Source organism: Aphanomyces astaci, assembly GCF_000520075.1.
Source record: "Aphanomyces astaci strain APO3 unplaced genomic scaffold supercont1.32, whole genome shotgun sequence".
Classification (NCBI taxonomy): Eukaryota; Oomycota; class Saprolegniomycetes; order Saprolegniales; family Verrucalvaceae; genus Aphanomyces; species Aphanomyces astaci.
Window position 1 is genome coordinate 559277 of NW_009798295.1, and position 22895 is coordinate 582171.

A 22895-nucleotide genomic window follows, 5' to 3' on the forward strand; every position below is an offset into this window, starting at 1 on the left:
GACCCTGATGCCGGATACTAAGGAGAGTGCCGTCGTAATAAAAGAACACCTGAGCGATCACTAACTCAACACTAGCCGCCGTGAAAGGTCGCAACTTAACCTTCGCCTGAGCTAGATAGAGTAACCTTACAACCTACGAGCTATGCCCCTGGAAGTAAGTCCTTGTTGTCAACCGTGAGTGCTACCAACTGTAGGGAGTTGATAACGCAGAGGAAATTGTAATAGATTGATTGGCGTTATCTACATCTACAAGCATGACAACTGTGACTATACTATATCTAATGCTATATATACGTGCGCTCTGCAGAATGAACTTCTGGTGTCCATGGCCGAGCACGCCGCACGCCAATCGAGCTTGGTTGTAAACTGACGTCAACTGTGACGTCGGTTCTGATTGGTCGATAACCCTATGACGCCACTGGAGTGACGTCGTTACACTGGGGTTATGCTTATCACCGTTGGTTAGCTATCGCTACCCCCCGCCAATGATCTGACCCCCTGTACAGTACCGTGTTCGTGGTTACTATACAGTAGAGGTGTTTTCATGATCATACAATATGAAAAACTTTACTCGGCATTCTCCCAAGAAAACGCTTGTTTGGTTCCTATTAATAGTACGCTAGGGATTGCCTCGGCTCGAAATTACAATTCACATGTCAAATCATGGAGAACCAGTGTTGAGGGATAAGTTACATAATAGTAACTATTAATAAATACATGTAGCTTTATTCAGAGTCAAGTTGACACACGCAAGTCAACCAAGAACCTTGCCACGTCCACCAAACCAAGAACTGAACCTTGCCACATCCTGTAAAATACACCAATGGTACCTCTTAACTTCAAGTTCTTGGTGATAGATTCTCTCACCTGGACGAAACCATACTACTCCGTATAATCAAGTATATTTTTTGTATATTATTTGGCTTGTGTTTGATTCCAATCCACTAGCCTCTGAACTACAGTGTAGGTACAAACATTCACGAACTAACGCCATTCATTGGCTACAAGCCTCACGAAGTCTTGCTAAGGGTTAAGTTGGTTGACTGTGGTTAGCGATAGCTAACCACTAGTAGTGTACAGTGTAGGTATAAACATTCATAGGAGTACAATTTGTACCAATTTGTACTTCGTCTGATTATTGCAAATTCCACACTTTTAACTTGCAACCGTGTAACCCCGAAACCCCGTCCCTATCTCAAATGACCACAATTAAGCTTATTCCCAGGGTTAGTTACATCGCCGTACCATTGGTACTGTGATCAGAAATGGCGTATTTTTAATCACTACTAGTCCAGGTGATAAAATGGATAAGCTAATCAAACGTCAGTATTGTGGACTCTGATTGACGCATCTCTTGTTTATTCCAATGTCGAATATGTACAGTATAGTAAAATACTGTAGTACTATTGGCAAATATAGTTGTACTTTCCTCCTTGAGAGATTCTATCACGCAGTAATGTAAGATACCTGGTCACAAAGAGGATTCCTCGACCATTCAGCAAGAAACATACTATTACTAGTAATAGTATGCGGGACAATCGTCAGATTCACCAGCTTGGCTGTGACCCCTGTCTATGACACTTGCCTACATGTACCAAGTACTACTGTACTTCAGGTACTTGTACCTTTGATTGCGACAGGTAATTCAACAGAACTTTATACGTATACCGGTATATCATGTAGATTTTTGAATCTGAAAATACAATAAAAATACGAGTTGGTGGGATTTAACACCACGACATGATATATCATGTCACTCACAGTCAATTAGATGCTACTAGTACACTAATTCGACATATGCCATGTCATTCGACGACATGGTGTGACTCTATTAGATGCTAGCTAACGTTACTCTAATTCGATATGTGCCATAACTACTGTACCATAACGACTCGGACGTGAAAACCATTCGGGCAGCGCTCCGGACAGAGAAATATTTGAGGAATTAATACAATTGATGCATACAAATTCCAAGCTTGCTTCACATAATTAAAATAACGATGATAGGATACTTTGTTTAACTGTAAGTTAAGTTGGGTACAGCGTCACTATGTAGAGACAGCACATCAACGACAAACGCAAGTCCTTATACTAACGTAGTAACCAAGTGGTCATGCTCACAGTCAAATAGGTAAAGCGTTAATGATTACTCCTACTACAGTACGTAGTACAAGCACTACTTCATCCATCGCTCGCAAGGGCTACCAGTAAATTCCACTGTACTGCAACATCAAATAACTTATGACAATTATAAAAATATACTCGAGTATACAGTGAACGAGGGAAATTAAGGCACACTTCAGGTCGAACTTTGGACTCAATCACGAGTTCTAATTGGTCAACGAACTTCAAAGTTCGATATTTATCTCGACCAATAAATGTGACCGGATCGATGTACTCCGTACATCCATCCGGAGTAACTTTTTAAAATACACATTAACCAGAAAAAGCAAGGTGAAATAGGCAATTTTGTATGGAGCGCAAGGTGAACCACCTTGCGAATTCCATAAATAATTCTGAAATTGTATAGTTTCAATTAAATATAACTTCAAGTTTGTATTGATGATTTTTATTTTTCATGTGTCTGTCTCTTTTTGGAATTCGCAAGGCAGGTCACCTTGCGAATTCAAAATTGTCCAATTTTGTCCAATCAGATGCCGTGAAATCACGAAAATCGCTTCGTAGATTCATCACGCCGTGTTGCGATATATTCTACTCCTGTGATGGCGGTTGATGCAAGGAGCCTTGAGATAATTGATGCAAGGAGCCTTGAGATAATCGTTTCACCACTTGCCTACTAACCCAATGAAATTGGCCATCCCTCATTCCATTATCCAGCCCGTGTCGGTGCCGTATACCTCCCTGCCGGTGTGATCACGTGGTTGCGCGGGTGGTGGAGACGTCTTGGTGGCACCCATCGCAAGTGTTGAAGTGGCGGCTTTAGCACTTTGCGTTTGCGATGGGTGCTACCAAGACCTCTTGCGCCACCGCGTTGGCCCACCAGAGCCACCACGACATTGCGACCCAACCGAGCGCACAACATAATGTTAGCTGTAAGGGGAGAACCACATTGGACATAGTCGATAGTCGGAGTGCACTCATCAGTGCACAATTCTCTGGAGCAGCATCACACAAAGCTCTACAAAATTCAAAGCTCAAAATTGTAACCTCTTCTGTCAGTGTTATAGCCAATCGTGTGTAAGAAGCAAGGTGTGATGGACTCTGATTGGATATTAAAAAGGAGCAAGGTGGCTCACCTTGCGAATTCCATTAACATACATGCCAAGAGCTATTCTGGTTGAGGTATAATGGTCGGTCGTCCAGTACCTGGCAAGTTCGTAGACTTCTTGTTTCCTTTGAAGTCATGCAGCTTTTCTGCCAACTTGACCCAGTTAGGGATAGTAGGGAGTCGACAGCTCGAACGCCACCTTTCGGATCGGCATGGTCGACGTCATCGCCACCGCTTGAAGTTTCAGCGATATGGGATACACGTGGCGATGGATTTTACCCAGAGCAGTGCGTTCTACGGTGTCCATGGTGTGACCAAACCAAATGTGTAGCCATGACAAAAGGATTGATACAACTTCGCGGGCTTTTTATTCTTGATTTGGTGTGAGTATAATATTATGACGAATGAAATGACAGAAACGAAATACTTGCTTTTCATTCGATATAAATAGCGTAAGTAATATTCAAACTTCGGTGTGCGATTTAGATTTGCTCTAATGGCCTGTGGGCCGAGTACATGTACAGGATAATCGAAGTTAGTGTGTGCGGTCGTACAATGCAAATAGAAGAATGAGAATTGACAGTGAATCCATCGCAACACAGGTTAGGTTTAACACAGCAGCCAACCGACTACTCGTACGGTAAATTTATGCGAATGAAAGTGTCTTTCTGCAGCCATTTCCCAATTTCACTATTAGCCGACACTTCCTCGGTATTCATCAACACCATCGAATACAAGGAATGAATTGCATCCCACATGTTTAGGAACTGTGGCGAAGACGACAACAGCGACGTTGACAATGCGGCGACAGTGACTTAAGGTATGTTGCTACATCATTCGGCAATATCGAACAGTACCTGGTCATCATCTCAGCTGTGGACATCCAAAGATCCGGTATTTTTCAACACCATCCTACGCAACGAAAGCTATCACTACTACGAACACGTTTAGAATGGACACTCCACCCGCGACGATACCGGACAGCGATAGAGGGTCGGCGACAAAACTATTTCGCCCGTGACAACCGTCAACATCTAACATCAACGCCAACCCTCTAAACATCAACCAGTATCAACACTAACAGCCATCGTTATATAAAGACACGATGTTTGTCAATACCATACAATGTGAAGAAATGTATGGTAGCTATAAATGCAACAGCGGTTGTGATATCGCACACACATCAGCATAAGCCACCAGTGCAACCTCGACGGGCGTCCATGCCCATTACTAGGAGCTATAAAGGTGGTGATCGAACCTTAAATACATGTTTCAATTCATGGAACTTCGTGCATTCTATTTTCTGCTGAAACGTTGTTCACCTTGCTCCTACATATAGTGAAACTTACATATCAACAACACCTGCCATCTACTTCAAGGTAAGCATATCTAGAAAGATTGGATTAGAGAAATTAACTATATATCGCACATACCTCAATTTGAGCTGTCGTGTGTAGCGACTATGGTAGAGGTGGTTGTGACAGTACTGGCACCATGCATGTTGGGATAGTGGTGCTGGCAGCGGCAGCAGCGGCAGCATGGGTATGGAGGCGGCTGCGGCGCAAGTACCAGCATGGACGCGGCGTTGGCGGCATGGACATTTTTGGGCAAAAGGCAGCTTGATCGCGGCGGCAACGGTGGCGACTGCGGGAGCAGTATTGGTTTAGGGATGGTGAACTATGATGCTACGGTACGACAATTTTTACATTCTCACACGATTTATTGAAATACACTAACATGTCTAGCTTGATTAGAGCCGACCATCGATCCTGATCAAGGCACCGCGAACGACTACCGTGGTGAGGCCCCGGCTAGAGTTGCTGGAAGGCTAAAATTCAAATTAATTTTAACTTTTCTTGTGTCATTTCTTTTGTTGTGTTGCGCGTACTGATTAACCATCCTTGCTGCGAGTTCAAAAGCAGCTTCTACTCGCCAAGGGGGCCCGAGTAGAATGATCTGATATGTAAGTCCCCCTAAGGTGGCGAAAATCCTGCGGTGGTTCCGCATGGTACTTGAACATTCAAACCAGCAACTCACCAGGTACACTCACCTTATCTTAACAACAGCTAACTACTATATAACTAGGCTGCACTTTGTGGACCCATGCGCTCAGTGCAAACATGTTTCAAAATGTAAGTATTATCAATTTAAACTTATCAAATTGACGCGTTCAATTGCAATGGTCGTAGCTGGTTAATCGATGACAAAGGCGATGGGTCTTCGACTAGCCCGGCACGAAACAGCCCATCAAAGCGTTGAATGTGGCCATCCAAGTGCCCAGCATAGTGTAGCTCACGCAGTTTCCTCAAGCACGCACCGCCCGCCTTAGCTTTGATTCCTTTTTCTTTAAAATATAATCCCAACTTCACCTCTGCTGACTTCCCGAGCTTGAGTACGTCGTCGCGGTATTCATCCTTGTGCTCATCTAGGCTGCATCCACCTTCGATAAAAATCCGCATGAAGTCAACAAGCAGCTTCATGTCCGAGCGGCGTCGACGGTTTCCATCGTTGCCTTGGTTCGTGGACCAGCGTGAACCACTGAAACCACAACGTGGACGGCATAATGGCTTCGCCTCGGCTCTTCTTCGCCGGTGCCAGTTCCGATTCAGGTACATCGGCATTCCGCTTTGCACCCTTCGCAAACGGCGTTGTTCCAACCGACTGTCCTGCAGTGCTCGCGGAAGCAGCCAACGTCGCCTCGACATCTTGGATCCGGTCCATCAGGCGCTTGTTTTGTTCGGTGAGGACTTGTATCATGTCAGTCTGCTGCTCAGCAAAACTACTCATGGTAGACATCGATACCGCTTCACTTGCATGAGCCTTGCGATTACGGAGCAGTGTTCCCCACAGACGAAGCCTTCGATATCGACTCCAACTTGTTTGGCCACCGTTTCAATTCTTGTGACAAGTGGCGCCGACGCACACAACGCCTTGAGCATAGGGTAAGGCCGTGTTAGGTACACTATAAGCAGAGTGATGACTTCGTTTTTGACGTTGTACTTGTTGTCTTGCATGCGAATGCAAGACTCAAAAAGTACCGCTTGCATCCGTGCAAGCACTTTCTTTGTTGCACTATCGAAAATCTCGAGCGACGGAGCCACCACGATCGCCCGAGCCGACCAACCACTCAAAATGCGGGCAACCTTCTGGTCTTCGTTGGAGGTATTAAAAACGTATGCAATGGTCTTGTTTGTAGGCGGTTGATATGACTGTGGACTCCGGGCAGAGCAGAAACTGGCACCTTAATTGTAGCCGCTGCATCCACGGGCGGCACCCCGACGACCGCTTCGAGTGGTTGGTTGAGCAAGTCAATCAAGGGGATCGACCACATCGCTTCCGCTTGTACTGACGCCTCAAGCGATGGTAAGTTACCAAGGAGAGCGGTATGTGGCGTCGATTACATCACCTCAGCAAGCAGCCATTGCGGCAAAGGGAATAACCAAGGAATTTCTCATCGTAATACAACGACAAACCTTGTTCATCTGATGTCTGCATTCGCATCAAGCGCACGATTAGTACGCCGGCAGCGCTGACCGTGAGATTTTCCTTCTGGAGTGACGACAGGTCCGACGCACGGCCAAATAGGTACCATAGCAGGCACAACGGAGCGGCTTCCTGGTAGTCGGTAGCATTCTTCGCGGTTGAGTACTGGTAGACCATGAGAGTACGAAGGTGGTCCTTCGTGCACGGCGGGGCCTTCTTGACAAACCCACCAGAGTTGCGCTTCATGCAGTACCAGCGAGGGTTGAGCCCGTTTTCAACAGCTTGGCGGAGACGGCGGCGCTAAGTTGGTAGAGTTCAAATAGCCACAAGTTGACGTGGCGGTAGTACACTTGTACGACATGACTGTGCCCCGAGCGATCAGTTTCCCACCCTTGGTGTCGAGGAATGCCATGTACGACCCAAACTTGTCAAGCATACATTCGATGGCAACGCCAGTAGGGTCAAGAGCAAATTGAGCATGAATGTATTCCATTGTTACATTCACTTCTGTGACAAAGAGCGTAAACGACTTGATCGCTGTAGCCTTCGCCTTGGTCGTGTTGGCAGGCATAAGGTCTTGGATCCCCATGCAGAATAAATATGCCAAAGTGATTGCTACAAATTGTCTGAACACAATGTTATATGCAGGAAAAAATGTGTTAATGCTAGCGTTTGTATTGTACATATTCATATTTCGTGATCCATTCGGACAAACTCTGTCCGAACTGGTCCGATCTTGTCCTATCAATTATGTATACATCGATTGGCAGAAATGTTCTCGAAAAACGACAAAACGAAATTATAATTGGCTGTTCATTATGTTCATTATGTCCCCGGATCGGATTGGTTATAATTCCGGATACAATGCACAAGTATTTCCGCAAAGTGATCATATTCACCCATGTCGTAACTTGATGTGTCAATATTTCTTTGAACTTCGAGCCGACGAAATGCATCGATTGAATTCATTCGCTTGAAATAGGTACTAGAGTTTTTGATACCGGTAGGATTTACGCTAGTGGTTAATTGTCTGTCCGAAGCCTAAAAGATGTCACATAGTTTAATCAAGATAAAAATCGAGGTCACGATAATCTTGCTCCTTATACCGCACTTTTCTATGTTATTCCCGCGTATACACTCGACTAATTCGATTGCATTCAACACGAATGCGTTGCGCGATCAATGTATTACCGATAGCGTGGGTGTAGGAACACTTTTCGCAATTTTCATTTGATTAATATTTTACCAAAAATGAGGACTACTTGCGGCGGTTTGAATTTATCATCTGTCCGGAGGATGTGCCTAAATTATTCGCAACGGTTAACAGGATTTTCTTTGTGCAACACTAACGGGATCAAGTCGCTATGCAACAGTTTCGAATTCGCATTGCAGGCCACTATGACGAGGAGTTCGTCACCCCTTGTACATTCTCTGCATCCTGCGTCGAGGTCCTCGCGCTTTCACAGGGTAGCGGAGGTAGGCTAGATTTTGATTTTCTTGAGAGGTTCAGCGATGCTCCAAACTCTGGAAAATAGATACCTTTAGCAAACCTGCAATTTGATCAAATTCCCAAAATTAACTACGTTCGAATCGTTACCAGGGATTTGATACGTATATTTGAAATTACACCTTAGGCAAACACAGAAATTCAAATATTGATGTGATAATCATTACTACCAAACAAATGGTTGTTGATTGGCTAAGTTGGCGGTGGCGATCAACCAGTCGTCGATACGCGTACGCGTGTCGCCCTACTTGTTGTTCGACTTGCTGTACGACAGTCATTGCTACTCATGCGACAGCGTGCGATCTTGAGACGGCGTGCCGCAGCCACCGAACGTCTGACCATCCCACATGTCTCGTTTAGATTGTCATGCTACAATGACGCCGAGTGTATGGACAAGTTCCGATGCAACAAAAGAGACATTGGACGACTTGCTGTCGGTCTGGCGTTAGCTGATGTTGATTTTGATTCGTGAACGAACGGCATGCAACAAAATCTAGGCCGTTTGCATCCTGCTGCAATGTTGTGCGTGCCCGACAGGTGGTCTGACATCATCGCCATGTTTGGGAGGTCTTGCAGTGGTATGTCGAACACCTTTCTGCATTTGCTCGATTTCATCTATGACCGTTACCAACAGGTCATCGATACATCCAACAAATACGAACAACCGCAAGTTTCATTAAGCTATATTGTGATTGGCTTAGGCATTGTGGGAATATTATTATTGAAGTTGAAATTTACGAAATCCACATGCCAATTTGTATATTTCAGCCAAATTCCGAGCGGAATTTGACCAGCACGAAGTTTGTAGCTGTGAATAACCCGAAGTTAGATTTCGGTAATTTCAAATTACTACGTGTCAAGAGGGACAAGGAAAGAGGTAGCACTGAGGAGGGACGACAACGAGAACACTTGTGTGGTCGAGGGCAAAACTAAAAGTGATCATTAACGGACTGCTAGCTGACCTATGGTTGGGCAGAAACAGTCCGGCTTCTACAGAAAAGAACACCGGATAATTCCGGATGACCGGATATTATCCGTAAGTGACCGAACCTCGGCAAAAAAGGCCAAAGCAAGAACGGCCAAAGTGCCCCTTCTTGACAGCCACCCCACTGGGCAACGGACTGCTGAAGGCCTTCGAGACGAAGTTCTCAAAGAGAAGGCAATGCCAGAGGCAAAAGGACTTAGCGAAAATTTCGCGGAGGCCAAAAAATGCCAAAGGCATCTCACTACAAATGCCACCCTGAGAACAGAGGCGAAGAAGGTAGGACAGGAACACACATAAAATAGTGTTGAGCACATAAGTGCATGGTTACTCATAGAGTAAGGCAAAAACCTAAGGTAATGCATAAATACAAGGGTGCTCAATGAGCATGGTAAAGACCACAAAGTGCATATATGCAACGAAGAATAAGAAAGTGTGGCTAAAAGTAACAGGTAAAAACCCAAGTAAAATTGCCAGAAGCAAAAGTACAAGTAATACTCAGAGAGTAGGGGTAAAAACCCATAAATTGCAAGTAGGATGGATTGGAGGCGTGGGAGCACCATGTAGAAAGTTGTACAAACCATGAAGCCACTCGTACGGTCGATCCTTGAGCAGCACCGCGGGTCAGACGGGACCGCCTACTTCAAAACGGCACGAGCAGACATAGAGTGCACAAGTCGCCTCATGGTCGAGGGTGAGAATGAAGGCGAAGAATGAGAAGTGGTTGCTTAGAAAGCAGGTGGCAAATAATGCATGATAAATATCAATAGTAGCCATAAATGCTTAAAATAAAGTAAACGAAATGCCATAGGCAAAGTTCACTAGGATACACGGCCAGAAAGGTAATCACCAAGGGTGTAGAGTCGCAGAGCGATGCAGAACCTGCGAAACCTGGGTTCCGGGTGCGCCTTGGTAAAGAAGTCCGCAAGTTCTTCTTTGGCAGGGCAATAATGGAGAATAAACTCCTTGTTCTCAACGAGATCACAAACATAAAACGCGCATCAATGTGCTTGGGTCGCCCATGATGCTCAGTATTTTGGGCGATGCTGATAGCAGACTGATTACTGGTAAAAACCTCACAAGCGTTGCACTCGAATAAATATTGGCGTTTGTATTGAGTGGACAAATGGTTTGGAAAGTGCCACTATGAGATTTTTTACCAAGGAGTGATGACAATTGCTTTTCGTATACTTTGCTTCAATGATTTTGTGTTTATCAGATGATTAAAAATATTGTGGTGCAACTCTTGCGAGTTTTTTCCCAGTTCACTGTACGTACAGTGAAGTTGGAAAAAACTCGCAGCACATAGTGTGAATAATACTATTCATCTGAGCACGGCATACTCTTACAAAAATTACACGCAAAAGCATACATCGACATTTGATTGGAAGAAAATGTTTAGTAATCAGTGCCTCTTCGGTCAGAAGTTAATTTGAAAAGGCCCTCCCACGAATATTTGAATTGTAATACATTTGAAATTTATTCGATTGTGCTTATTGCAATATGACTTGTCGGTACATTTGTCGGGATTTGTCAGGACATTTGTCGGGACTTGTTGGGATTTGTCGGTGAAATTGTCGGGACATTTGACGGGACGCACCATAACGTTTTAGTAATCCTAGAAATAATTAGTTAATACTAAATTTATTAATAGTTCTTGTGAGATAATTTATTGCCTATTTTATACTACGTATACGCATGGGTGCAGTTCCGTGACAACGTGGTTCCGTGCCACGATACATGATTGGTAGAATACAATCACTCTGAAATTTTCAGCCAATCAGATGCAATTTTTGACAGATAACTCGATAAAATCAAGTGGCTCGTAACTGTTTTCAGCCTATCGATATTTCGACTCTTTTAATTCATTTTCCATCAACACTAATACGAATTTCGACATGATTTTAAGTTCTACGAACTGCATTAATTCTTCTCTTTAAGAAACACTATTTATAATAGCAATTTAGAGTAAGGGAACCCCTCCATCGAAGGGTCCCTAAAAGTGTCACCCAACCGCGCCCATACGTGTAGTACTTCGTTGCGCCAACCAGAGCGACCAAAATATGACGTCGTTACCTCAATCATATCACCAAAAAAAAGGTTAAGGTCTCATGTCAGATTCAATCTTTATACAAATTCTTATATGAGACAAAAACATCTGGTGCGCGTATCAACTTCACTGTATGTAGTACGTACATGTTTGCTAAAGTCTCTAATGAAGACTACAGTACATATTTTGTTTGTTTCGAGGTACTCAAGTGCTATTGCATGTGCGAAGCCAGCCATTCCAAAGAGCATCTCCACCGCGCCCAGTAAATTGGCCAATCAGTAAATCTGTGTGCTGATTTACTGAAAATTTACTGAAATCTTTTAGCACCGCACCTGTATCCGGTTCAGTCAGAGATAGGCACCGCACTAGGGAAAATGGCGCAACTGAAACCACATTTTTGCATAACCAGGGCTGACACAATGAAAAAGCTCCCTCCCTAGGGCCCTAGCGTCACCAATCTTCCGTACCTACGGCGATCAGGGGCCATAGGTCAATGATATGGTATGGGTGCTCATGTACACGACGCGTAGCAAGAAGTAATGTTCGAAACCATGTAGTAAAGGGGGTATCCCCTTTACTACATGGTCCGCTGGGATAATCCCGTTGAGCATAAGCCACGTTATGTTAGTTCTATCGCTGAAAGCAATTGGACCCCACTTCGAAACAGGGCAAAACTACACAGTTTTTACTTCTCCCTCAAATCCAACAATCATTTACAATCCATATTATTGCGACTTATTTTATACTGTTAGTGCGAACTTTCTCGATAACCCTAGCACTCCAATACTCTCGATTCGCTCCTAGAAACATGAAAACTTCTAGAGTCTCAGATGTCATACGTTGCCGCAAAGGCGAGTACACCAACTTCGCCCTGGAGAACATTCTCTCTACGATATTCGACGTAGGGAGAACACAACGGAGGTCTTCGTATCCCATTACCACTTGGTCCGACAACTTGGCACGCTACGAACGCAGGATGTCCATCGCAAGACTTGCACTAGCCTCAGAGCGCTGCCTCGCAGGGGAAATCACCGTTGCGATTTCAAACCCAGACAGAGCCGAACGCTCGACCTCCGTCAACTTGCCAACAGCACCTTTGATGACTTTGATCACTGCTGTCTCAAAGTCTGGATGCTTCACGATAGCAGCACGCGGGCCGAGGTGGTGGGACATCGAGGGAAACTTCTCACACAACGCATCCATGAGCACACGGGCCTCACTCAGCGTCAAGTCGTCGCGTTGAAAGGCAAGCGTAAAGCCTTGCATGATATCCAATGCAGTCCGGAGCGAGTCCTTGGCATAGATCTCAACAGGCGCTGGGAAGAACTCGCGCAAGTCCATTTTCGCCGCCAAGTGGTCCTTGATTTCGAAGAAGCGGGCCACCATAGCGTAGGTTGAGCTCCATCTTGAATCGTTCCTCAGTTTGGGGGCCAACGGGGTCAACAAACGCAACGCACTTCGATTTTTCACGCTGTGCGCTCGCTGCATGACAGTGGATACGGTCCAAGAGGCTCTTGTGCTCCTCCATCATACGCTGAACGGCGAAATTGAAGCGGAGGCTCACGCAACCAACGAGGGGAACGTTGAGTAGACCCGCCATCCGCTGGTTCACGGAGCAGTTGTCGCCAATGACGAACGTGATAACATCCAACGTCTTGGAGTAGAGTTCCAATGTCGCTTCGATAAACGCAACTTGTTGAGCAGCCGAGTGATCGCCTTTGTCCAACATGGGTGCAAATGCCAGCATGGGTGTTTTCACAACGTCATCAAGACAGAACGACGTCATGATGCAGCAATACGAGGTTCCACCGGCAGACCAGTCGTCGAGTACGATGCCAAAGTGTACAGGGAGTTGCTGCTGGATTTGTGCTTTCACAGCAAAACAAACGTCGTTCATTGTCGGGCGTAGCGTTGATGCTGTGGTTGCTTGGAGGCCGACGTACTTACGAAAGGTTTCGTCTTCGACCGTGGAGAAGGGAAGGTGCTTGGTCACAACAAGGTCCATCCATCGGAACAGGGCCTTTGACGTATCCGAGACGAATGTTGCGACTGGCATCACCGGCGTCGACCCACGGAGAGCGTCGGAGTGCACCGTGGGGTAGTCCGGATGGCGTGCCATAAGGTGGCTCATCAAGTTGGTGAACCCTTTGCCTTGTTGTTGCGCGACATGTTTGGTGCAGAGGCGACACTCAAATCGCTTAGTATTGTCCAGAAGAACTTGACATAGGTAGCGGAGGTAGTTGGTGGAAGCATGTCGAATTGATCAAAATGGCTGGTAGTATGAGGCACGATGTGTATGGCCAAGGGAATAATTGGTGAGGAATGCCCTACATATGGGAGCCAATCAAACATTATTTCCCCCCCTAGGGAAATTATATATGACAAAACAATACCCCATATTAGGGGAACTATGGCCCATAGGTTTTCCCTACATAACGGAGGGACTATCTCTGGGTTCAGTACTATGCTGACCAGCAAATATTCCAGTAAAAGTCACACAGATTTGATGGACTTGTACTGGTTTTGCTGGAGTCAGTATCCGATTATAGTGGCCGGATAGAGATATCGGTGCATATACACGGAGCAGCGAAGCCTCAGGGTTGGTGATGGCATAGGTCGAGGTGCAGTTGTGGCGGCCCTGGTACGGTATGTATGTCGCAGTGAATAGCTTATGACTTGTGGTGATGACTCTTGCAGCGTAGGTCAGTTGCGGTCGAGCAGCCGTGATAAGTTTACTGTTAGGCGGCAGCATCGACCGCAGGCGAATGCGGCCGGTTGCTTGTTTGCGCCGGTCCGAGGCCGATCCTGCCATAGTTGGCGGTATCTGTCTTGCGCTGGTCTAGGTTGCATGGCTTGCCGCGTTGGTGAGAGTCGTGCGGCAGTCGGTGGGTATGTCTTCGCGGCTGGTAGCCGTGTTGTTAATGTTGCAGAACCCATGTCATCGACTACAACTCGACGGGACCCTCGCCATTGACTGATGCATTACCAAGGTCAATAGCGAGGGTGCTATCGAGCTGGCAGATGCCTATTATGTCTGTATATCACCGTACTCCGTTTACTAGTTCACGAGAAACTATAGTTGATGCCATTCCTGGTGATAAGGATAACTTTGTACAGTGCTGTACATATGCATGCATGTTGCGCATCATTGCGTGCCATTCCTGGAGATAAGCATACCTCATAGTCGAAATTAACGCGGGTTTCCACTCAGGCTGGTCGAATGATGGTGAATTTCTGGCTGGAGTTGGGCTTATTGCGGTGCGAATTATCCTGAATTATGAGTCCATTACAATACTGGAGGTTGTTATCCGAACACTATGCGTATATTGGTACACTACCGACTGTAACACAGCGGCGTATTTTAATTGCAATGGTGAGAATATTCGCATTGTTTGATCAACTGTCGGTACTAGTAAAGATTATTGATAGGTGGTGAGAAATGTGGAGAGATATCCGAAACGTTATCCGGTATTCCAGTAACTAAATACTACTATAACTAGTCTTAGTATATATAAGATCCACGCGGCAGCCGACTTCCTCAAGGACAGTGCGCATGGGTCAAGTGTCATCTCACTCCACGAAGCCATGTACGTTCAAAGCCCCATCCTCTCGACATGTCACCAGCATGCATGTCGTGTCTCCATGTCTTCTCGTGACAACAACGTGTGGACCTGTAGTCGACTACGAGGAGTTCTCGGTCGCATGGCTCGCGTTCAAGGTCGGTTGTCATCTCGACGTCTCTCTCACGAACGAGTGGCATAGGGGGAAATGTCCAAAGTGGGTAGTCGAAACCGTCCTGTGGCGAGCAAGACAGGGTTGGCGTCGTCCAAGCTCTTGCGGTCTTTGTATAGCGGTACGTTTACAGCGACTTGCCCTTTCCCCACCATACGCGATCATTACATCATCGTGCCGTTCTTGAGTAGGAACCTTCCTCGACGAACTCACTCAGCATGCCGCCGATGGCGTTCCCCGCGAGCACTTTATCGTGCTCTTGGCGCAGCATTACCTGTTCGTCCTCCCGTCACAAACTACTCTCTCTACACGTCTCTCATATTCTATCTCATATAGCGGCAACACCGAAGACAAGCTCGGGTACATCTTCGCCATGTACCACGCCACGTATGGTCTTGACCGGTACGACAAGTCGTTACTAGTACCTTTGGACATGTTGTATCTCTGTCTTCGTAGGAACAACGCGGACGGTGGCGGTCCCATCATATCAAGCGTCGACGTCGAGTGTCTCCTCGAATACATGGCATCATACCATCCCGTTCCAGAGGTAAGTACTTGTCCATCCAGTCGGATGTCGATGAATATCACTTACTTTTGTTTCTCCTTGCCTTATTTCCTAGAACTAACTGTATAAATATATATAAATTATATTCCCTTTATGGATCATTTTGTATAATTATTGAGTTGGTTCTAATATATAATAACCCTGTTAGACACTCGTGGCCGTGTTTGATGACTGCCAGTTGACGAAAGAATCGCCGTTGACGCTGCCCATATTTATCCAGTGGGTGCGCCAGTCTCCGTCCCTCATGACCGTAAGTCTTACGTGACAAAAAGATAGTATATTTTCAACAGATATATATATCATTTTCAATATATATATATATCATGTCCAACACATATATATATATATCACTTCGAACACATATATATATCATTTCCAACACAAATACTGTATATGTGATTTCTGACCCAAGTATTTATCTTTTCTGATACGAATATGTCACTGCCAACACATACATCATGTCCAACGCATCTATATAATCATTCCCGATTGTATATATATATATATATATATTCCTTTTCAACATAAATATATCCTACCCGACAACATGTATATATCTTTCCAACAAATATATATATATATCCGTCGTCTGTTTTTCTTATGTCTTATGGAAAGCACGTAGACGATGGCCACGACGGTGCCCCCGCATGTGTCGACCAAAGCATCTCTGTCCGTGCACATTCCTGAAGCCAACTCTTCATATCTCCCCCTTCCTGCGTACGAAACATGATGTGATAATGTATATATTGTGCTTTCGAGTGAAATTTCAGTGGTTTCTCGTTATATAATTTAAATCGATTTGATTGGCTACTACAGAAGAGCTCAAAATTATTAGCCAATCAAAACCTTCTCAATGAAATTGAACCAATCAGATCGGTTGTGGATCGGTTCGATTGCATCCCCCCGACCCCAAATTTGTACTATCAAATCGACAATACCTTGGATTTGATATATTCGGTACAAATTTCCAGGCCCGGTCGAATCGAATCACGAATCATCGACGCTATTGGCTAATCCAATTTTGAATGGACTTGATTGGCTCTTAGTATATTCAACCCATCGTATTGTGCTTTTCAGTCAAATGTTGCCTCTATTTTCGGGGATTGATGGAATCGCCAAGTAATCGAGCAAAGAAGTGTGATTGGCTACAAAGAATGAAGGTTGCACTATGATTGGCTAAAAAGGTTGATTGTAGTCTCTTGCAGGCACAAAGATACCTCTTCAACTTAGTATTGTATGAAGTTTCAAAGGTCCGGCGATTGGTTGATTCAACCAACCAACACTAGTAGAACAAATCACAATCACTCTAGCGTGGTTGAATATTGCGTAGCAAACCACGCGAATTTTATAAATTTAGAGCGAATTCACAATATTGATATATATATATATATTGATTTTCCGTAGCGATCCGCTCAATATGAGTCCATCGATGGCATTTCACGGGGCAAGGCACCACCAGTCGTTCGACATTGTCGGCGGAGACAGCAGTGAAGAAGAAGAAGGTGATGCGAGCTTATCCAACTCGGATGAGAATGCCGTACGTACGCATTCAACATGATGCGTCTCGCTCATGAGGCTTGTAGGCCGACGACGACGTCGTTCCCCAGCGGCACTCGACCCGTCCGTCGCCGCCATCTGGACGACCGACGACCAAGCCGAGTACTGCCGAAAATGATACCTCGTCGCTACCACTAGACATGCGCCGCACGCCAGCAGCTGCCGCCGCCGCAGCTGATGTCCCCCCCTTAGACCCCAAAGCCCGTACGTACAATATATATATATATTGTGCCTTTTCCCCAAATTTGGACTAAATAGCACATCCATTTGACCCAATTTATGCTTGTACAAACTATACTATAACAAAGATTAGTATATACATATGGTTTTTTGCCCCGAGGGCTGGGTCGAGTGAAACGTACGTTTGGCAGAAATTCACGAGAGCGTGCTTTGAGGATTAGCTTTGATTTCAAGTCAATAGATTGGTCGCTATCTGCGACGATGTATTGTATCTGCGACGATGTGTTGGTGATGGGTTGTACTGTAGACGACGGCCCCGACACGAATAATGCTACTACTTTAACATCCAAGCCAAGCTCAAAACCCAAAGGGAACAGCGGTATTGGCAAGTTTGGACGGGCTGTGGGGGGCGGCATTCGAACGATTCTGCTGCATCCATCGGGCAAGACTCCTCCATCATCTTCTTCGAGTTCTGGGGACCGCCACCCGCCTCTTGCCCACGTGGACAACCACCATTACGTGGGCGGGTACCTGCACAAGGTGAGCGATGGCAAGTGGGCGAAACGCAACTGGCACGTTCGATGGTTTGTGCTCGATATGGACCGAGGCGTGTTGGCGTACTACAAGTCGAACCCGTCGTCGATTGTGCACTCGCCCCACGGCAGCGTTGCGTTTTACGACGACTTTGACCTGCATCACCACCACACGACTACTACTAGTAGTAGTAGTACTAGTACTACTAGTACGATATCGGACACGGGGGACGTGACAACGACTTCTCGGCGTCGGTACCACCACCGAGGAGGAGGAGGAGGGGGAGGGGGGGGGTCACATAAGCCACATCCGTGGTACCGGGGATGTATGGACTTGAACGAGTTTCACGTGTCCCTTCTATTTGACAAACAATATGGCCACAACGCCCCCAACAAGTATATTTTTCAAGTATCGAGTCTCGGCATGGGCGATGCTGCCGACGCCAAGCGTGGGTTCCAGTACAAAGTACGTACGTACGTTCGAACAATGTATATATATATATATATATATAGGTAGCGAGGTAGCTACCTACCCCCATGGGTGGTTGGATTTTGTGATATGTATATGGGTGTGTGTACATGGATTGATTATTGGTAAGGTGATGTATATATATATTTATATTTATATATATATGTATGTAGCTGTGCGCCAACTCGGAAGATGAGTTTGTACAGTGGACAAGTGCAATTGCCCAAGTGATCAACCGAAAGCACCTCCCGACAACCGCCCTACCGACGTCCGTTTCAGTTCAAGCGCCAAAAGGTATTGTGATATTCGCAATAAACATCCAAAATTCGCCTGGTTTGTCTAATATGGAAAATCATACTGGAGTCGTTTTGATTGGTTGAATATACAATTGTCGTTTCTGCAAGAGCCAATCAAATCCACTACTAGCGTCGATGATTCGTGATTCGATACGATGGGGTCTGGAAATTCGTATCGAATATACCACAATACTCTCTGGTTTTAATCGAGTGTCGGGTACTTGTGTTCTTGTCCAAATAGAGTGCCAAATTGAGGCCTATTGTGTATGGGTTCCATCAGGACTAGTACACTCGAGAACTTTTGATTTTTGTATTGGAGATATTCGGTATCCATTTCCAGACCCCGTTGAATCGAACGGCACCAATGTCTCCCATTGGTCAATCCGAAATTACTTGTCGCTGATTGGCTACAATATCATTTTGGATTTCGAATGGAAAAAGGGCGAAAGTGGATATTAGCCAATCAGAAGTCTCCGTCCGGTTTTGTGCTCGGTTGAATGAACCATGGAAAATGGGCAATTTGAAGAAAATCGACAATATATTGTGTGTATTCTTTTCATAATTTCCGCGGATGGTCAATCGCCAGACCTGCGAAATTGGATATAAAACCAAGTTTAAGGGCTATCTTTGTGACTCTACATTTGTGCTAGCAGCCAATCATCGTTCTCCAACCTTTATTCTGTTTATCCAATCAAATTGCTAATAGTTCGATTTCTTGGTGATTTCCACAATCCTCGATTATTCACAAATTTCGGCGAAAAGCACAATATCTGTCGTTTCGAGTGACTTTTCAAACTCCACATATAATATTTAGGACCCGTCTGGCAACCTGAAATATTACACTATTCAGGCCCAAAATGCCATATTGGGGTCGAATTCAACAAATCTGATCAAAATGGAAACATGTGCGTTGCTTGAAGAGAGATGTATAACCCAAATATAATAAATACTTGGGATATTTACTCGTTACAGAGGTCCAAACCGCCAATTTACAACATGGACCTTTTACCTCCATTTTGAAAAAATCATTTTTCGTTAATCCCATTATGCCAAAAAATCGAATATTATTTTGAAATCGTGGGCCCTGAATACTTTATTTGGGTGTAGAAACATTGCAGCAACAATTACATCGTCAAAAGCTGCACGACAGAGCCGCCGCCGCTGCCCTGGCGACTCCGCCTCCTGCCGCCACCTCCGACGATCATACGTCCAGTCAAGAACCCCCGATTACCCCACAAAGCTCGACCAAACGTCCGCCAAGACGCCACACGTTGCCTCCCACAGTTGTGACGCCGTCGTCTTCCGTCTGTGACAAGGTGTGGCGCCTGCAGCTGGTCGTGGACGGCCGGGTCCCGTGCCTCGTGGTCCTCTTCTGTGTCAACATGGCGAGTTTTGTGGGGCTAAACTACTTTGGGTTCCTCGTACAAGTACCGGTGATGGCCCTTGCAACATATTACTTTTTCCGAAATGTACCAACACGACAAGGCAAGTCGTCTATATATATATATATATATATGTGTGTTTTGTGGTGGTTCTTGTGGAAAACTGTATGTGGGGTGTGTGTGTGTGTGTGACCTGTTGTTATGTTGGGCGTATCGATCGATGGCAGCTATGCTTTGTAATAACATGACGTGTCGACCAAGTTGATTCAATATATATATATATATATATATATTGTGCTTTCAAGTGAATTTTCATTGTGGCGTGGTTTCTCGTTGGAATTTAAATCGATTGGATTGGCTACTTCAGAAGAGCTCAACATTATTAGCCAATCAAAACCTTCTCAATGAAATTCAACAACCAATCAGATCGATTGTGGATCGGCGCGATTCGATTGCACCCAAATTTTTGTATATCAAATCGACAATATTATGATTTGCTGAACTAGAGTGATTCCATAAATATCATCACCAACTCACATTTGTTGTAGTGATACACCACCGTGGACTATTGTTAACCGAACCAGACGGGCTGCTTCCATGTACAGCCACAGGCTCATGCTGTCTGCATCCTCCTCCTCCTGGTTCTCAAGTTGACGCGCTTGTCTTGGCTGGAGATGATGTGGATGAAGGCGGCGGCGATCGATTCCAAATGGACGATACCATGGATGCAGGCAATAGCAGTGGACCTCCATCATCTTTGTTTCAGTTTGACATGCTGTCCAGCCTGAACCAAAGCACAGACGACGACAAGGCCGAGCACGCGTGGTCCCGGCACGCGGCCGCTTGTACGTTTAACGTTCGCAGCAAAGAGTACAAGAAGAGCAAGAAAAAGGAGGTAGCTATTGTTGAATGTTCATCTATCTATGAAATGAACGGAGTTGTAGCCATCGCAAGCGGCGCTGTTCGAGTTTGTGGGCGTGGATGTGGTGCGGACGGATGGCAAGATCGACTGCATCGCCCAACATGTGAACGTGCCGCCCTCCGTGGGCAACTCGCGGCTCTTCATCTTGCATGCCCAGGTAGGTTTATATATATAGTATGCATTCGATAGACTTTCAAGTGGATATATATATATATAGATTGATAAATTATTCATTGTGTACATATATATATATACAGAAAACTTATTCATTCTATATGCTTTGAAGTGTACATATATATAGATAAATTATTCATTCTATATGCTTTGAAGTGTATATATATATATATACTGTATAATATGCATTCAAATGCAACAACGTCGTACAGAATTCTCACCATGTTGCGATTTACGTGGCCTTGTGTGTCGTCTTGATCGAACATGTATATCTACTTTGTATCTACTGTTTTGTATGTGATATGAATATATATATATATATAATACATATTGATGCCGTGTTCCATATTAGAATTAATATACGGTTTACTATGCTATGCCTACACGGTCGGTTACATGGATGCAATTTCTTAAAATTTGATCCCCCTTTGGAAAACTATGTTCATATATATATATATATGAATTGATGCCTAATATATCTGCCATGATCTTGTATAGATGCCGTTGTACGCACCTTCGTTGTTCACGTCAAGTTACGACGGTCCTGGCGCCAGTTTAATCATGTACTGGACCATCCCCGAGGCCGTGGAAGAGGTACGAAAACTATTATCACCCCAAGTCAATCTCAATGTTGATTCGGTTATTTAGGCGCTGCGAACGCCAGACTCGCCGGCGACGCACCTCCTCGCGCGCTTCCTCAATGCGTCCGACCCTTCCATCTTGGATCGGTTCAAAGTGATCGCGCAGGTCGTGAATGAGGCCGACTGCGGGGTCACGGGGTACACGAAGAAGCTGCTGACAAAGAACAACGGGACGCCCGTGCTCACGCGGCCGCAGCATCGCATGTACCACACGCCCGCCTACACCGAGGTGGACGTGGATGTGCATGTGTTTTCACTCGTCGCGCGCACGGGCATCCATGCCCTCGTGGGTACGTACTACGTACATATTGTCCTTTTTACCCTACATTTGGACTTGTTTAGCATTCGAAATCTCGTGGAAGCTTGTTTGTATACAACGATTAGTATACATGTGGTTTTGCCCAAAAGTTGGCAGACTTTTGTGCTCATTCTTTGCCAAATCTATCGATTCTACTGAGTTTTGTATGTAAAAAGTTGTCCTGGGGGGATTGGTATCATCACACTAATTGAAGTCACACACTAATTTGACGTTGATGATGCTGGTTGTTTCGTGCAATTTGATTGGCTCAATACATTTGGTTGTGTCGATTCCTTACTGGCCATGCCAATGCTCCAGTTTAGAATAAACACCACAATCAATATACAACAATGAGTATAATTTTGGTTTTGCCCCATGTGGGTCAAACGTTTGGATTGGCAGAAACTCGACAGAATTACATGATTTGATTGGCTTAGTTCTTGAATATCGATTGGGACATTCGAGTGTCGATTTGAAGATGGTTCATTTCGATGTTTGAATGATGAAGAGGGTTGATATGACTGTAGACAAGACGGCGGGGATGCTCATCGATGTGGCGTTCGTCCTCCAAGGCGAGTCGGAGGATGAACTGCCTGAGCAAGTGTTGGGCGTGTGCCGACTCGTGCGGGTGGACCTGTCCAAGGCGGCGCATGTCGCAGACGTCGCGGCCCGATCGTGTGGACGGGAGGACGCTTGACATGTGTGACGTGGCGCGGGGGGGTACTTACTGTAGGATGGAACGCTAGAAAACGAGTGGTTAACGTGGGTTCGTTGTTGATCGTATAGTTGTAATATCAACACTAAAATACTACAGGGATGGATGATACAGTGTATTTGTACGCGAGAACTAACTATACCTTCCTTGACTGTCCATGTAATATATAAAAATCAACAA

At 45.2% G+C, this 22895-nt stretch overlaps 3 protein-coding genes across 5 annotated transcripts; 2 read left to right on the forward strand and 1 right to left on the reverse strand.

Moving 5' to 3' along the window:
• Positions 1 to 2805: 2805 nt before the first annotated feature.
• Positions 2806 to 5061, forward strand: H257_11197 (hypothetical protein; the record flags this gene model as incomplete). The annotated part of the gene is made up of 4 exons (XM_009838067.1): positions 2806 to 2868; positions 2945 to 3046; positions 4740 to 4919; positions 4984 to 5061. The coding sequence occupies 4 exons, from the start codon at positions 2806 to 2808 to the stop codon at positions 5059 to 5061; spliced, it is 423 nt and encodes a 140-aa protein (XP_009836369.1).
• Positions 5062 to 5385: 324 nt separating this feature from the next.
• H257_11198 (hypothetical protein) lies at positions 5386 to 5986 on the reverse strand (the record flags this gene model as incomplete). Its single annotated transcript, XM_009838068.1, has 2 exons — positions 5386 to 5669; positions 5698 to 5986. 2 exons carry the CDS (start codon positions 5984 to 5986, stop codon positions 5386 to 5388), a joined length of 573 nt encoding a protein of 190 aa, XP_009836370.1.
• Positions 5987 to 16787: 10801 nt separating this feature from the next.
• H257_11199 (hypothetical protein) lies at positions 16788 to 22826 on the forward strand. 3 transcript variants are annotated; one of them, XM_009838070.1, is made up of 10 exons: positions 16788 to 17085; positions 17132 to 17309; positions 17593 to 18284; positions 18461 to 18581; positions 19691 to 20068; positions 20514 to 20860; positions 20910 to 21044; positions 21560 to 21655; positions 21710 to 21992; positions 22528 to 22826. In XM_009838070.1, exons 1-10 carry the CDS (start codon positions 16966 to 16968, stop codon positions 22695 to 22697), a joined length of 2520 nt encoding a protein of 839 aa, XP_009836372.1. In that variant the 5' UTR covers positions 16788 to 16965; the 3' UTR covers positions 22698 to 22826. The 3 variants fall into 3 exon arrangements, with proteins under 3 accessions (XP_009836372.1, XP_009836373.1, XP_009836371.1); XM_009838071.1 differs by having other exon boundaries at positions 20514 to 21044; XM_009838069.1 differs by lacking the exon at positions 22528 to 22826 and having other exon boundaries at positions 21710 to 22213.
• The last annotated feature ends 69 nt before the right edge of the window (positions 22827 to 22895 follow it).

Bases quoted from the DNA above. Each gene is read 5' to 3' on its own strand.
- H257_11199 (XM_009838070.1), top strand. From the start codon at position 16,966: ATGAGTCCATCGATGGCATTTCACGGGGCAAGGCACCACCAGTCGTTC. The intron at 20,069-20,513 runs GCAAGTCGTCTA...CATTTGTTGTAG, and splicing joins AAATGTACCAACACGACAAG to TGATACACCACCGTGGACTA. The intron at 20,861-20,909 runs GTAGCTATTGTT...ACGGAGTTGTAG, and splicing joins AGAAGAGCAAGAAAAAGGAG to CCATCGCAAGCGGCGCTGTT.